The 17918-nt window shown below is 35.1% G+C and overlaps 1 protein-coding gene across 1 annotated transcript in view; it reads left to right on the top strand.

The window, feature by feature from the left end:
* Window positions 1-12148, top strand: part of LOC118189158 (uncharacterized) — a 52620-nt gene extending 40472 nt beyond the window's left edge. The window contains exons 8-12 of the mRNA XM_035359706.2: window positions 1238-1329; window positions 2373-2543; window positions 5039-5108; window positions 8575-8851; window positions 11392-12148. Coding sequence (XP_035215597.2) covers window positions 1238-1329; window positions 2373-2543; window positions 5039-5108; window positions 8575-8851; window positions 11392-11773 — 992 coding nt within the window. The 3' untranslated portion in view covers window positions 11774-12148. The remainder of the gene's footprint in view (window positions 1-1237; window positions 1330-2372; window positions 2544-5038; window positions 5109-8574; window positions 8852-11391) is intronic.
* Window positions 12149-17918: the final 5770 nt, after the last annotated feature.

The raw sequence follows: 17918 nt of genomic DNA, 5'->3' as shown, positions 1-17918 counted from the left end.
CCTTCTATTTTTATCTTCCCAACGGGCTGTCCATGACTGATTACAAAAAAAGTATTATGTAGCAACAGAAAAACTGTGAAAAGAAATTAAGAACAGGCGAAGAGGCAAGCTAGTCAAGGGAATTCTTTGCCACCATGGCAATGCACTATCGCTGACTTCTGTCGAGGCAGTGGCAATTCCAACCGGTAAAGGATACCATTTGTTACCCTAAGACATTGTTACATTAGCTAGATCATACTTCAAGGAATGTTTTCTGTTTTATCTTCATTTTGCTTGTGATAATGATGCCATGAATGTTGTCGATGACTGATTTTTAGAACATAATGAAGAATTGACCTTCTAGAAATAAAGCGCATTATAGAAACTCCGAGAATGATTCGCTGTAGGGATTATATTAGAAATATTTGGTTCCCTTAACGTTGTTCTATAAACTGTTTGCTTGTGTATAAAACACGCGAATTTGATTTAAATCTCCTCTTATACATTATAGTACTTAATTTCTTGCATTTTATGTTGTATTTACTTAAGTAACGGTTTCTTGAAACACATGAAATGCTTTTGCAGTTCACCGTGAAACACACGACGCAGAACGTTTTCTAACATTATGTTATAAGGTATTCCTCCCGCCTTCTTAGCGAGCCTTCGTGGTGTAGCGGTCTGCACGCTCAGCGCGTAATTGAGAGGTCCGTGGTTCGATTCTCGGCAAAGGCGTTTGCATATTTGCATCATCTTGCCTGGTTCCAAAAAATACCTAATGTCTCTACAGTGGGGCTCGAACTAAAAGGGTGTTGGATGATGATTCTCCTCACCCAAGATTTTGCGATTGTGTCCTCTAAAAAAACCCCAGTCCCCCTTTAAAAGGAGGAGTATATAAGGTATTACTCCCGCCTTCTTAGCGAGCCTTCGTTGTGTAGCTGTCTGCACGCTCAGCGCTTAATTGAGAGGTCCGTGGTTCGATTCTTGGCGAAAGCATTACATATTTTGCATCTTGCCTGCTTCCAAAAAATATAATGACTTTGCAATGCAAATATCAGATTTTTTCTCTGGATAGTTTTCCCTTTCAGTATATCATATAGTGACATATGCTAATTAGACTCCACTGATTCTGAAGTTTCCTTTATCAAAACACCCTTTTAAAGACTGTTTAATGATTTACGTAGTTTCTTAAATTTATAGCCATAGCACTGACAGAAGAGAAGCAGAAAAATAGTTTAATTCTTCTTTTATTTTTTCTAAGGTTGTGATGCCAGAGAAGCTGTCCGACACGGTGCCAATGCTATTATTGTTTCAAATCACGGTGGAAATGGATTAGACGAAACTCCAGCTACTGTGAGTATACACAAATACCTTGCTTTGTAAAGTTAAGCGTTTAGAGGGAGTATTATCAATCGGAAAAATTTAGCATACTTAAACTGGTGTTACTTTGGTAGACGGTTGCACGGATTTTTGGCGATTTACGTTTGCACAATTGTTGGCGTGGTTTTTACAATCATCAGCCATCTTGAAAAACGCAGTTTTTACGTATTTTGCGCATAGTAAAGTACACGAAATTTTAAAAAAATAAATATCGTTAAAAATAATGGATTAATTTATTGTTGAAAACGTCGTTTCTTAAGATGGCAGTCAAATGTAAATAAATACATTTACTACTAGTATAAAATACTAAAGTAAGGTTAAATTATTACTTTCATGTAACAAAGAGATAGAATAAAAACACCGCTATAATAACATTGACCTCTGACCCTTGTAACAATGTATAAAAGATCTTTGATTACGAAAGCCAGGTTGGCCAAAATAAGGTCTCAAAGGGCAATTTTTTGATTCCGATACCAATAAAAGCTGAGGAATAAATAATACATTAATATGCTGTAATTTTATAAGCTTGCGTAACGCTGATGACGCAAATTATTGTACAGTGCTAAAGAGAAGCAGAAAATCATGTAGGCACCAAATCTTTATTGAATAACGTCTGTAAGAATTTTAATAAATTAGCGTTTTATATTCCAGCAGAAATCATATATCTGGAAATGTGCTTTGGGAGTGTGTTATAACTAAAATTCTGTTTCACTGAATCTAATTGACCAATGCCAGATTATTTAAAATCGTAGAAAACTTCCGAATAGAATGATTTCTGTTATAACATAATATAAAAGAATATAATAGTACAAGGGATGACATTTTAAGAACAACATCTATAATTACAAATTAAAATATTCTCCGATCGTGGAAAAGGCTAGTTTCCCCAAAGTATTCACTTTTATAACCTAGTTCGAAAAGGCAGCTACAATGAACCAAAAGCCACTGTTACAAAAATCATGGCATAAGTGTAAAATTACGTATAATTAATACTAACTCTCTCCCTCTGCTTTCAGATTGAAGCTCTTGCAGAAGTTGTGGAAGGTCTCCATCACCATGATTTTGATCATATAGAGATTTATTTAGATGGCGGTATACGTTGGGGCACTGATATCTTTAAGGCTCTAGCCATTGGAGCAGACGCAGTTTTTATAGGCAGACCAGTATCCTGGGGCCTGCTACAGAGTGTAAGTATTTAACGAATTCTTAGGGGTGTTTTTGCGAAATTAGAAAATTTTGGGATATGTTTTAACCGAACATTTGATTTCTTTAATTTCTACAATAACAGTGATTAAAACTTGTATTCAAAGAATCTAAGTTAGTGTAGACGTTTAGATTCAGTAAAAGGCTTACTTTTGCAAAAGATTATTTAGGCTTCACTCAAATTTTATTAAATGTTTAATCAGATATTCAAGTTGCCTACTATTAAAAAGTTTGAAACGTTATTCAGATGGTTCGCAGATTACTAAAGATAAAAAATCGATCCTTTGCATGTATAACAAAAATATTATCAAAATAATACAACAAGAAAATTAATTTAGTAGAAGAGCAGGTAGTGCGAGAGAAAAAATAACAACGAAATCAAACCCATTCAAAGATCGAAGAGGCAGGAAGAGAATTTCTTTTTAGCACGAAATTAAACTGATTTCTAATTAAATTGTTTTTACTTTTACAAATGATTATTTAAGAAATATGTTATTTTAAACATAATAATAATAATTTTATGACTATTTGATGGCGGAATTTCAAAATAATAAAAACGTTTAAAATAGGCTAAAGGGATATCGAAACGTGAAACAGACCCGTGACGAGGAGGTTTAGGTTTATATAATTACGGCAAAGTCTCGAGAGCTATCTGCCTAAGGAGATGCATTCGTGGAGGATTTTCTAAGGGAAACTGGCTCGTATATGCGTTGTACATGGGGAAAGCCACGAATACACCCATGCAGCCAGCTCGTTAGCGGGATTCGAACCTCGAACCGAACTACCAGTGTTCAGCGACTTTACCGCTCGGACGCTGGTGGGCTAGACCCATAAAGAGAGTAAATGCAACCGGAATGGTTTGTTCGGAGGAAAATTACAGCAAACCTTTGATTTGCAAAAAAGCCCTTTTTTTTTTTTTTTTTTTTTTTTTTTTTTGCAGGTAAAACACAGAAAAATCGAAGTATACGGGGTAGAGGAAATGTTTGTGTGGGGGGGGGGAGGGGAGAATTGCAATAACTAGTGTTGAGAGCAGGAGCTAAGATACGTGCTATTAGCTTTATGCATAACATTGTTCCTAACTCACCCATTTTTATACAAAATCATACCCTATATGAAATGACTTGCTAATTTTCACATATTTGGTACTCAGATTATGCCAAAATACCAAGTTTTGTAAAAATCGAGCAGTAGATTATTCGAAAGTAAACCTCTGAATTTTACTTCTCTAACGTTAGTTGAATTTGATAATATCGCTTTTTTAATTAAACTTTCTTGCTTTCGTTTGCACAGTTTATAAGAAAGTTAAAACGATTTAATTAATTTATTTCAAAAATTCAAATTTTACATAATTTTTAATAAATTTTTGAAAAAAGGTTTAAATTTTAACGTTATACAAATTTGCATATTATATTAAAATATATATTTTTATAAACATATTTCCGAGAAATGAGAGTTCTTTATTCAAAAATTTCATATGTATATCTACTTAAATATTAAAAAATTCATATTTCTTAAAACTTCCGCATAAACCAGCAAAATAAAAACGCAAGCATAAACTGAATTTAAAATTGACCTAAGATAACCAGCACACTGCTGACATTTTAGCTACTTTTAAAATGTGTAATTGAATTTATATCGGTATAATTAAATTTTCTTATCTCCTCGGTACATTCACTTCAAATTTGAAACTAAGTATCTTGCTAGAGAACTACTTGCTAGTTTCAAACTACGAACAATAATTATTGTAATATATTTTCATTTTAAGTTTAAAAAAATGACCCATAGAACTTGGAAGAAAATTATGAGTAAAATTTCGAGTGTCCAAAATCAATTTAAATACTTTTTGTAATTATTTTATTTTAGGAACATTTCGACAATTTGTTTTACAACACGTAAATTTTGAAATAGGTAAACAACGTTATATATTGAAGGAAACCGGAAGCTATTTCTTAAATATTTAGTAAAAGTTTTTGCGAATAAATTGCAAAAACATATGTTTGAGCCATTCTTTATGAAAGGCACAAAAACGTGAGCCATAGTAAATGAATTTTGATTTTATGTAGTTGAAGATCCTATCCTAAAAAATAAAAGCAAATTAAATAAACGGAATAGAAAGACAGTTTCCTAGTTCGCTCAAATTCATAATGCTGCGACATGAAGGGATATAATTCTCAAAACTGTCTCTTTCTGAAAGTGCTCACCGGCGGCCGAGCGGTAAAGTCGCTGAACAGTGGGAGTTCCGACCTGGGTTCGGATCCAGGCGAACGGGCGTGCTGCATGGGCGTTTTCGTGTTTTTCCCCATGTGTAACATATATAAGAGCCAGCTTCCGTTAGAAAATCCTCCTCGAAGGCATCGCTCCTTGGCACAGGGTCATCTACAATCGGCCCTAAATACCGCTACTTGGCAAGTTGACGGTATAATACGTAAATATCTAATAAATAAATAAATCAATAAATGCAGTTATGTATGTTTTACAGGGTAGATGTGGAGTACAGCAAGTTATTCAGATTCTCAGAAAAGAATTCGATCGTACAATGGCTTTAATGGGTAAGACTGATTTTATATTATTTTCATACGACAATACTTTTTAATTTTAACTTTACTTTTTCATAACTCGTGAAGCTTAGATGTTTAATATTTAAGAACTTCGGATAATTTTTTTCTTTTAAAAAAAATTAGATATGACATTTTAGTTAGTTTTAAACCACCTGTTGCCGAACGTTTAAAACTTTTAAATGTCAAGTTTATTTAATTAATTATTTAATTTGTTTTAAATATCGAGTTTAATGTCCAAGTTTATTTCCGTTAATATATTTTGTCTATTTTAAGTGCCAAGTTCTTATTATTCAAGGCGTACTTTTAGACCTACGCGACTTTAACAGTTACAACAAAAATGAAAACTGCATTTTTTTTTTTTTTTTTTTGGTGTGTGTGTAAAGACATATATTTTAAATTTTATCGTCTGCTAATATATTAACAGCAAAATTATAGTATATACTAGGAGAGAAAGAGTGGTTTTTCTATCTTGCCTTTTGTAAATGTTCCCCAAATAGCGGCAGGGTTATGTTCTAGTAAATCTTCCATAAGTTTAAAATATCGTTAAGCGGAAAATTCATCTAACACGATAAAACTATCAAAATCATAGCCTGGCGTACCTTAAATATACTCAGAATGATTAATTGCATTTATCTGTATAAGAACACAGCCGTGCATTATTCCGCATGTCATAAAGCCTGATTTATAGAAAAGTGTTGAATATTCACTTAATTTATTGAAAGTTGTACTGAAAATGAAACACAGAAGTAATTTATAGATACTGAATGTAAATGTGAGTAACTGAGAGTACTTCATGCTGCAGTTAATCTCCAGAGTGTTCCAAAATACATCCGTCCGTGTTTATTTTTAAAATTTCGTATTTTTCTTTTCAAAATATACAGAAATTTTGTTTTGTTAATGTCTATTGTTAAATGTAGCCTTAGCACTCCAAACAATCTTTCTTGGAAATTGAGCATTTTTTGTAAATTTTACCAAGCATCTTTTGCAGAGTTGCACTTTTTGATCAAGATCGTTTTCATTGAAAGCAAGGATTTTTTTGGAGTGTAATTTTTACAATAATAGGGATTTAAAGTGATTTTGAGATTTATATCTTAAATCCTGCTTGCCTTACAAAATTTCTTCAAGTCGAAATATTTCCATCAGCTTTACTCACTTTGCTGAAAGCGTATTTTTGTGAATTTTTTGAACAGTTCCAAGTATTTTAAATTTACCTCCATCAGTCTGATGTTAAGTCAACTATATGGATTTATCTGAGTCGTGTAGTTCGATCTTAAGCTGTACTTTAACTACTTTATCAAACTTCCCGTAGCACTATAAGACACATTTTCTTTGTTCAAAGCTTAGTCTAATCTAATCTATTACTTCAAATTTGTTAAATATGAAAGCATAGAAAGTTAAGTTAATCTAAACTACTAAAAGTTTTATGTACTTTTTTTGGGATACATTGTATTTTCTTTTGTGAGAGGCTCCAGGAGAGTTAGAGAAAAGCGACCTTTACTTTTTACTGCTTTAATAATAACAATAGGTGATCTTTATTTCGAAATGATGTACATAATGCAGAGCGAGAACAGCGTCGGCTCATAGAATGTAGGATCACCTTGGACGGATAACACCTTGGACACCTTGGATGCATAAAGCAACACATTTCGGTACAAGTCAAGTCAATTTTAGCACGCCCTTCCTGCAACTTAATGCAACTAGGGTAGACACCCGCAATCAACCTCCTTATTAGGCGGGAGGGCCGGATATGTCTGCCATGGCCTCTTAGAGGATTAATCTAATACTTTTGCTACGCCGGGGTGCCTCAGATCACTGCGCAAACTTTTATAGGAACTCTCTCAAATCCCTGCGCAGACTTTTATAGGAACTCTCTCAAATCGTCCGGGGCTGAACCGGGCCACCGGATGCTTACACACCTCGTGACTCGGAGAGCACTCCGGGGGGAGGTCCTCAACAGACACCGATGTCAATTTGGCGATCTGACTGGCCGTTGATGTGCCCCTGCCAGTACTACGCGGCTGCCCGTCACCGAGGGTCGTTACCTGGAATTCGTAGACTGACTACCAGTGACGCTACCAGGTCCCCCAGTTCGGGGACTTCTGCAATCGCCCTTGGTCCGGCCGTATAGACGACCTTCGCTCGGTTTCTGGAACCGCCAAGCTCAAAATGCTTTTCCCCCATAGTACGCAGCACAAGATATAGATCTGCCTGCTTTGTACCCCGGGGGGGGTACATGTTGGTACAGAGTCACTAAGACTACGGATGGTGTCTTGAAGAATGGCTCCCCATTCCTTGTTAACCATTTGCCACAGTTCGTCTTCTGCACGCGGCAATAGCACGGTCTGCAAAATGGCGTCCAATCGTGACAGATTCGATTTGTAAAAGATCAGGAGTAAACGGTGTTGTGGAGATCCAACGGTCGTTATCCTCCAGCGTATAATCCTGAAATCTGCATAATTTTCGGGCCATTCCTTCTTGGTGTTGTATTTTCGATGTCGGGTAGTGTAAAACAAAATATTTTATAACCACTACTAACAAAACGGAGTGCGTTTTAATTTAATTTATAATTTTAGTTTGATAACTAATTTTTAATAAAAATATATGCTAGTAGACGATTTTTACTCCTTATTATTATTATATGAAAAACATTGTTTTCTTTTACTAAAAGGTCATTATATTTTTTACTGCAGTTATCGAGTAAATATATTGCATTTTGTTTTGGGAATTGCATATCCATTTGTGCATTTCATTTCTCTCCCAATATTGTCAATAATACAATTTGTCTCTGTAGCACAGTTTATTTTGGATTACATATTTCTACAACAATGATGAAGCTCTCATTTATAAAAACATTACTGGTTCATCAGATTCATGATCACTAAATGAAATAAATCTCACTATGTTGTTCTTCATGTGTCGAAGCTCACAACGAAAATTAAGTTGAAGACGTGACGTGGATGAAACTTTCCTAGCTGTTTTCTCATATGCTACTGTTTTCTTCTCTTCTTTTTCTGCTTTTTTCTTTTATTTTTAAATTTTATTCCCTTTTTATCAGCAATATTAGTAATTTTAATAATTATTTTTTATTAAAATATTTGAAGCAAGTTCTTAATATCGGAAAATATTTAAAACATTAAATAAGAACTGGTAGTATCCATTTAAGAATTAAGAATGTTCGTTTTAGAATGTTTGATATTAAAAACACATTTAAAAATTTGTATTATGGATTTATAAACTAAGAACACAAATATTATGGAGCCTTTCGGTACTAAAATTGTTAATATCGATTTAAATATTGAGCATGCATATTCTTTAAAATATTTTGTTCTATTTCTGTTGGAAAATGTTTATTGTCAAAGAGGTCGAAAATTTAATTTTCGTTGCGATATATCATGTTTTAATAAAACTTAAAAAGAATTAGTAAAACAATGAAAAATTTTATTTTCTCTCCCGTCAGGGGTTAGCAAGATTGACGACATCGTTCGATCAATGGTTGTGTCAGAGAACTATTTCCGTCATAGATATGAGGCCGATTATCGCAGACATGGTGACAGACATCTTGACGGAGATCGCCATTCCGATGACTATAACTTGATATGTCCATTTGACTATGACGAAAACCACTTGAGCATCTTGGGTATTGATCTGGACATCGGTGTTGATGCGGATGTTGGTCTAGGACTTGATGCAGAGCTTGATGTTGATGTTGACGTTGACCTCAGTCTCAGCAGCAGGTAATTCAAGCAGTTTCGTTTTCAAACTTAAGTTGAAGAAGATTTTCATTTATTTTTTTATTTAATAGCGATGCTTCCTAGGTCATTCCTGGGTCTAATAATAATTTTTTATTTTTTAACCATACTTAAACAAGTTATAAAGTATTTTTCCCACCTTTCCACTTCCCTCCGTAGTGTAACTGGTAGCACATCGAACGCGTAATCGGAAGTACGCAGTTCGAATCACTGAAAATTTTTCACATCTCCTGCTTCCCCCCCCAAAAAAACCCTATTGAGTCTTCAAATTATGAGGGTAGTTTCAAACATTCTGACAAACTGGTAACGTGAAATCGATATTATTGTCTGGCATGGGAAAAATACAACTGGTGTATAGTTCATGAGATATTTCGTGATCGCTCAGTGAATGGAAATACACCCTTTCACAAAGGAACTAAGATTATCATCCTTTGAACACTTACCACAATTGGTGTCCAGCGCTTAAGATAGCTTAATAAAAGCGGTGCAGCAACTGGAACTGTAAACTTCAAAGTTATTGAAACATAGTTTTACAGAAGCAGGGAAACTCACAAAAGGAGTGCGAAAAAAAAGCAGCTATGTGCAGTAAAAGTTAATTTGCATTGCTTTTAAAATGGTCCTAACCCTTGACGAAGAGCTTACCCTGAAGAACTTTCTCGAAGCAGAATGTTAACTTCTCATTTTGCATAACTTACTCAATTTTTGTTGTTAAAACCAATAAAGTCTATGTCTCTTTGGGAAGATAAACCTCTAAAAAGGACTCTTGAAGAATTATCTTCTAGACTTGTGAAACTAAACAGAGATCAGAAGAAGGTTGTATAAGACCCTTTCATCAAAGCAGAAAATTGACAAATGACCCAACTTGGATTACAGGAAGCCAACACTTCTGGCTTAACTGAAATACGTAACATATAATAATTTCAAGGTGTGTTAGGTTAGCCTAACGGCTCACAGAATAATTTAACGCGCAGGAAGAGCTCCAGTCTGTAGTAACCGGCGAGACAAGCTTAAAGGCGAGAACACATCAACCCCACTTACGCAAGTCGCTAATAATTGCAGCAAAACGTGGCCTGGAATAGACAGACTGGCTCTAAAGACGATCTTCCGAACTCTCACTTAAATAGCACTTCATTCTACCTTAATCTGAATAAACTCTCGCTATCTCGTTTACATTCTGGCATGAAAAGCATGGGTAAAAATATAAAAAAAGCCCAAACTTATTTTTTAAAACATTTATATTGAACCATCAAAGCAAAATGGACATTTTAAAGCAGGTTGTAATGTTAGATGCATAAAATATAGCTTCAGAATTTTTCATTAATTTATGAAGAGATTTTATATTTCTTTCTGTAGTCATGTCCTCTCGAAATAAGAAATGCTAACAATCTACATACCATCATCTTGTAGAGACATTAGGTATATTTTTGGAAGCAGGAAAGATGAAAAATAGCAGCCGCCTTCGCCGAGAATCGAACCACGGACCTCTGGAATACCGGCCCAGCGTGCAGAACCACTACACCACGAAGGCACTCTAGGAAAGTGGGAGAAATACTTTATATACTCCCCTTTTTAAAGGGCGACTGCAGTTTTCAGGGGACCCAATCGCCAAATCCTGGGTGTGGAGAAACCTCATCCAACACCTTTTAGTGTTGGATGAGGCGCCACTGTAGAGACATTAATTAATTAGAAAAGCCCGAGAGATGAAAAATTAGCAATCGCCTTCGCCGAGAATCGAACCATGGACCTCTGGAATACCGGCGCAGGGTGTAGAACCACTGCAGGACGAAGGCACGCTAGGAAAGTGTGGAAATACCTTATATACTCCCCCTTTTTAAAGGGCGACTAGGGTTTTAGGGGACCTATTCGCCAAATTCTGGGTGCGGAGAATCATCATCCACTACCCTTTTAGTTCGGGCGCCACTTGTAGAGTCATTAAGTTAATTGGAAGCAGGAAAGATGAAAAATATGCAACTGCCTTCGTCGGAAATCGAACCGCGGACCTCTGGAATACCGGCTCTCCGTATGCTGACCACTACAGCACGAAGGCACGCTAGGAAAGTGAGAGAAACATCTGATAACCTTTGCTTTCAGTTTTTGTTAGTTAATGTGTATGAATATATAAGTTTCTTATTAGTAAACAATCAGTTTTTTGATTGGATGTTTTAGGTTACAAAGCTATAACTTGATGTTAGTTTACAGGTGTAGCCTATAATCTGAAAAATCAGACTGAAAATCGTTACAAAAATGTGTGAACACCTTTTGTATATATACATGTAAAATATATATATAGATTTTCGTCTTTTATATATTTCTTCCGTAACTCAAATTTAAAAGTTAAGAACAAAAGTTATACAAGAGAGGCAAAATCTAAACAACTTTTATTTAGTAAATAAATTTGTATCAGGTATGGTTTTCAGTAAATTAGATTGCATTTTGATTAATACACTCTTAATATATAAGAAATTCTGTAAATAACACAGTACCCTCATTTTGAATCGATCTTTTCTGTTTGTTTTCCATTTTAGTTCTAGCAGCTCTTCCAGCAGCTCATCCAGCAGTAGCGATAGCCTTGTAGATGTAACAGACAGCTTCAGCTTCAGCGATAGTAGCAGCGACAGCATTGGCTTCAGACTTCTGGATGCGAATGGCATTGAAATCGACATTGGTTCTTCTTCTTCATCATCTTCTTCCTCCTCTTCTTTCTCCAGCTTTGACATCGAAGCTAGCCTCCTGGGTATCGCTGGTGTAACAGGAATTCATATCCATGCTACCAGTGACAGCTCCATACTCGATGCTGATGTAGGCGTTGGTGCACACGTGGGCGTAGGTGCATCCGTGGGGGTGGGCGTAGGTGCATCCTTGGAGGTGGGCTTAGGGGCGAGCTTAGACCTAAGCGCAAAGGTGTGAATCATTGTTGGTTAATTTAATTTGATCAGAGATCTGACTCTACACAACAGAGGAAAAATGAAAATACCTGAAAATATCGAACTAGGAATTTTACTTTGAAATCAAATTTTACCGCCATCAGTTTTGGAACATACTACTGTGTCATAATAGCGTTATATATTGTTATGAGTAATTACTAAGAATACATAAGCAACATGTATATGTATAAAAGCTAAATATTTTGTTAAATGTATGTATTTTGCGATAAATTTTTTAATTCATTGCAATAAATTGTGTATATAAATGAAATCTGAGTTATGAAATAACGTCTCATTATCAGAAAACGATGTTGTATAAAAAGATAATTAAAAAATAAATTGAAAGTAGTTATTACAATTATCTGTATTTCTTAAAATTCAATTGGACACTGTATTTCTAAGCAAAGAACACATTTAACATATTCATTCGATTAAGGCAAATACATGAGCGCTATTTGTTGCAAAATGCAAATGCGACTAACTCGTTCACCGGGATTCGAACCTGTAACTTCCTGCATTCGTCAGATTTAAGCACTCAGCCACTTTTGAGCAAAAGGGAATTTATAACACAATAAATTTGTGGTACAGACAGTGAGTAGTTATTCTAAATTTTTCTTGTAGTGAGGGGGGGACAGTGTTTTTTAAAATATCCTGTGTTTTGCAAAGAAAATGAAAGTAATCAAACTGATCCGGATCAAAACTTTTAAAGTTTTCATAGGCGACTGAACATGATAATCATAGTCCCAAATTAAAGAACAGACGAACAGCTTAAATATTTAGGCAGTGCTTTCAAAGCGCCCGCTTTCAGTGAAGGAAATATCTACGAATCACTAATGATAAAGTTAAAAAATATTTAAATAATAATTTTTTTAAAAGAAGTATTTTATATTACGCTCAAAGTAGCGTTTTTTAAACGTTTTGTGTATTACCTTTATTTATTAAATATCATGTTCTCCGCACTTAAACGACATAAAATTCAATTCAACCACACTATTATAAAATATTTAAAAACAGCATACCTTTAGAATTTCCGATAGAAAAACTCGCGCGCTGGAGATAAAACTGTTTTTTCCCGTACTTTGTTGAGATTGCTCGCTTTGAGATCATTGAATCTGTTAATAAAGAAATCGTTTTACAAGATATGAAATAGATAATAAAACAAATTCGAAATTCGGGCTTCTAGGTGCCCATGTTCGGGTGGAGGATTACATTATTCAAAATTTGATGGTTCTATGCACCGTCGTTCTTTCACATTGCGAAAAACATACATACATGCATGCAAATTCTTTATTATTTATTTTCTTTAAGTATAATAAAGGGCGATCATATTTGGTGGCAACAATTTAAAAAGGGATTCGCCGTTTAGAGTGAGACGCCACAAAATGCTATTTTGAGACTAATAGCCCTTCTGGGCTCCGCCCCTTTGGGCTAATAATATAGATATTTATGTCATTATTTCTAAATAATATAAATAAATATCATCATAATAATTGATTAAGCAATGCCCTTTAATTCGGTAATACGCACTACATTATTGTGCAGTATACTTTAGCTATGTATCTGTAGAAAAGAAAGCTAAAATAAAGAACAATAAATAAAAGAGAAAGAAGACAACAAAAATGAAAATGAATTGTTAAAATGCTTTGCAGAAACATAGGAGAAATGTCATCGCATCTTTAATTGAATAAAAAGAAGGCGAAGGAAATCTAGATCAACACAGTGTTTGAAAAATCTCCGACACTGTTATATATGTGGCTATTATATTTTAGTTTCCAGCATGAAAGATCTTATAATTAGAAAACAGACAACGAAATAGTGGCAAGCATGAATGTAGATCCATGTAAGATCCTAGTAATAACTTAATGTCCTTTATAATTTTGCTACAAAATTTATCACTGTTCATATATGACTTAGGAGATAAATATAACAAAATTGAAAATAAGAAATCAACATTTTTAAACATCAGATTTTACGCTGTTACTCAGTAGAGACCTACAAATGGAAGAACGAGTTTTTGATGAAAATGGAATAGATGAAAACATTGATTTAATTGCGAAAGCAGGTTTTAATATAAAACAAAAGTTCTGTACTATTGTATTTGTAAAAAATGTTTAACTAAGCACAGAGAGTATTAAAAATTAATCAAATATATCAAGCATTTTTTTTAAAAGATTTATCGCTTTGGTTTAGTTTTGATAATAATAAAGCCCTTGAAGGTTATCCACCTGCCTAAGGGGAGAGATGTCTTCCTGAAGAAATTTCAAAAGGAAACTGACTCGTATTCCCATTACACGTGGGAAAAAACAATGAAAACTCCTAAGCAGCCAGGCGGTTCGTTTAGAATTCAAACAAGGTCGAATTATTAGTTCGTGTGTATGTGTATTTTAATTACGGCAAAGCACACTAGGGCTATCTGCCTAAGGGGAGGGATGCCTTTCGTGGAGGACTTTCTAAGGGAAACTGGCTCGTATACACGTTACACATGGGGAAAACCACGAAAACACCCATGCAGCCAGCCCGTTCGCGGGATTCGAACCTCGGACCGAACTACCAGTGTTCAGCGACTTTACCGCTCGGCCGCTGGTGGGCCTAATTATTAGTTCGACTTAGTCGCTCGTTAAGCGCACAGTTGTCCAATGTTGGGGCCATTCTTCGGGCCATTTGTCCAATTTGGCAATTTTTTTAAAAACTTGATCGATAGTAGAATTCCAAAATTTATCATGTTATGCAAATGAAATAAAAAAAAGTTTACTTCAAATATATTGATGTCGAAGAAAGACACGATGACCTACTTACAACTTCATAAAAAATAGCAATATTGCATCTTCTTTCCTTAATATTGAAATGTTGCCAAGAATTATCTTAATTAAATCAATAGTCTGTAAATAATGCAACAAGAGAGACAAAACATTCTGTGTTTAAATACGAGTTAAAATTATCAAAGAAATTCAGCAGGACAAAAAGATACTCTTGAATATAAAAATTCTGAAAATATCATCGATCAGTTTTGTGAAATAAAAATCTGAAAAAAAATTTAAAGCTGATTAATGATAATGATTATTCACATTTCATACATTTTGTTATTCAACCAGAAATTCTTCTATTATACTATAAGGTATTTCTCCCGCCTTCTTAGCGTGCCTTCCCGGTGTAGTGGTCTGCACGCTGGGCGCTTACTCCAGAGGTCCGTGTGTAGAGACATTAGGATTTTTTGATCACACCACGAAGGCATGCCAAAAAGGTGGGAGAAATACCTTATATACTCCCCCTTTTAAAGGATGACTGGGGTTTTTAGAGGACTCAATCGCCAAATCTTGGGTGAGGAGAATCATCATCCAACAACCTTTTTAGTTCCGGCGCCACTGTAGAGACATTAGGATTTTTTGGAAGCAAGCAAGATGAAAAATGGGCAATCGCCTTCACCGGGAATCGAACCTTGGACCTCTGGAATACTGGCCCAGCGTGCAGAACCACTACACCACGAAGGCACGCTAGGAAGGTGGGAGAAATACCTTACATGTGGTTCGATTCCCGGCGAAGGCGTTGCTCATTTTTCACATCTCCTGCTTCCAAAATACCTAATGTTTCTACAATACATTTATTATTATTTGGGTCCTTGTATTCGCTATTTTTAATAAAATTTTGTCTCGTGTCAGCTAAAGTCTCTGTCCGACACTAAGCAAAAAGTTCCTTGTTTTTCAAGTGTCCACGAACTTACACTGCTCCTCAAAATGAAAGGATATCGACAGGAGTAAAACTAAAACGTAGCTTTTATTTACTGAAAATTGTTAAAAAGCATTATATAAAGGCTTTACTTAATCTAAATTATCATGTTTGTGAATTGATAAATTTCAAAATATTGAATTTAAAATCAAACGTTTGGAAATTTAAAAATGATTGAAATTAATCCATGCTTTCCTACAACCTATACTATTAATCTATATCAAACCTCTTTCATTTTACAATAAAATCTCTAATTTGCTGTACTGTCATCTGAGATACATCCCCGCATCTCCATTTCATAGAATTTAGTGAACTATTGTACAAGCATCCTCGAAATGCATGCCATTTTCTAACAGTGAGTTTTCCAGATTCAGGAGGGCCTGGGAATGCATTTGACGCGCTGGAATTCGGTGGCCCATTCATCCTGCACATGCTTTAACGTATTGTTGCGAAATGCCCAGCTGCGGTAAGATAGCTTCTCCGCAAAGAGGATTTAGGGCTGCCAGAAAATGGCGAAGAGTGGCAGGGTTGCCAGATTTGGCGTGAAATTGCCCATTTGGCGATATGCCATAGACAGATGGAGAACGTTCTAGAGCAAATTCTTACCGGTTTGGCCTAAAATGTCCTTGAAGGCAGGGCAAAAGCTATATAAAGCTTACCTGTACGCGGAGTAGCAGTGTCTCGCGAGTTAGTCCATCGTCAGGTCTATCGTGGGTGTATCGTCGAGTGCATCGTGAGTTGTAGCGTGGAGAGTGTCGAGAGTGCGCTGAGTTCCGAGAGATAGGAAGCTGTTTTCTAGTGCTTCGCCGTGAAGCTGTCTTTACCATTATAGACTTGGTGGCTGTGTTGCTGATTGTTTCAGCGTGCTTGTTATAGTTTTTCGACAACTGTAAACGTGTTTTTGAAGCTGTCCTGAGTAATACTGGATAATAAATAGCGTTTTGATTCTTCATCAAGTGTTGTTGTCAATCATCTCAAATCCACGAACCCGTAGAAACGGAACAGCATTTTGGTTCCAATTGTTCTTATGCTTGATGTAGGCGAGCATTGTCATTCATCAGTAAAATATCTGGGCCAAAAGTATTACTGTACCACTTACATGGGGTTCCAAGACCTCATCTACATATCTTTGACCGGTTGCAGAATCTCTGTCAAAAATATGCAGCACGATGCAATGATGTTTGATGATTTCATCCAAAATCATGAAAACGTTTCAGTGGAAAGGCGTTCTTTCATGAACAAGATTAAGAAATTTTCATGTTCCTCGCTTCCTCCAAGTTAAAACACTACATCTGGACTTGTCAGTATGCAATAGATTGCCCCATTCCACTCGGCTGCATCGAACATTACAACGACGTCAACTAAACACGTCACTTTGGAAGATGAACCTTTGAGAAACTTTTAACAATAGTCTAGAAATAAAGCTGTTGGTTTTCTCTCTAGTCAAACCTCGATAAACTTTCGAGAAATAGCAGTAGATGGGAAACCTACGAAACTTAAACGAACTCTCTTGTAGTTATTTCATGGATATACTTCAGCCTGATAACGATAGAAATGGTCTTCGGTTGTAATCATTGATCTTGGCCGCCCTTGACAAAGCTATTTACTAACTGATTCAATACTTAAAAAATCTGATGTGTACACCACATGACTTCCTTGTATGGAATATTAAATTATACACACTTTTTGCTGCATTTAATTTAAACTTATTTCCCCAAATTTCATTAGAGATATATTTCTCATTCAATTTATTCAGCTCTCACTTCGTGGTAAGGTAAAACTATCTTAATTAAAAATTGAGAAACTATAGAAAAACATAATACAGTTAAAATAGTTAAAAAAACAATTTTTACAATTAGAGTTTCTGCGCAAAAACAAGTAATTCGGCCAGCAGACAAGAAGGCAGATTTCTCGGTGCACAAAACTGAAAGTTTACTTTTGGTCCCATTTGCGAAAAGATACTGAAGGTGCAGAAACTGACTTTATTCACTATTTGAGATTCATTACTTGAGATGTAAACAAATATGGCTGCCATTAAAAAAATTAAGCTTAGCGGCACTTGAGCAACATTTTAATTCGTGATAATTCTACATCTATTGCATGCAGATTAACTAAATACCTGAAAACCTTAACGGGAAGTTAAGAACAACGTAATTCAATCATTTTAAAGGGAAAAAATGCACAATTTAGCAACATATAAGAATAAAAATATTGAGCTCATGGAGCCGAGTACTTATATATATATATATGTGTGTGTGTATATATGTAAGATATTTGTAAGATATATGTATATATGTAAGATAAAAATATGAAAGCAAACTTTTAAATTTAATTCACTATAACCTCTTTTATTTTCTATTTCATTTGGGAACTTCATCTATCTGTCCTAAAAATAGTGCTTATGT

The sequence above is a fragment of the Stegodyphus dumicola genome, chromosome 5, assembly GCF_044657685.1.
Source record: "Stegodyphus dumicola isolate Sdum_Otavi_A_Nest chromosome 5, ASM4465768v1".
In the NCBI taxonomy this organism is placed as follows: domain Eukaryota; kingdom Metazoa; phylum Arthropoda; class Arachnida; order Araneae; family Eresidae; genus Stegodyphus; species Stegodyphus dumicola.
The sequence above is the reverse complement of the archived record's forward strand: the minus strand, read 5'-3'. Positions and strand labels throughout refer to the sequence as shown.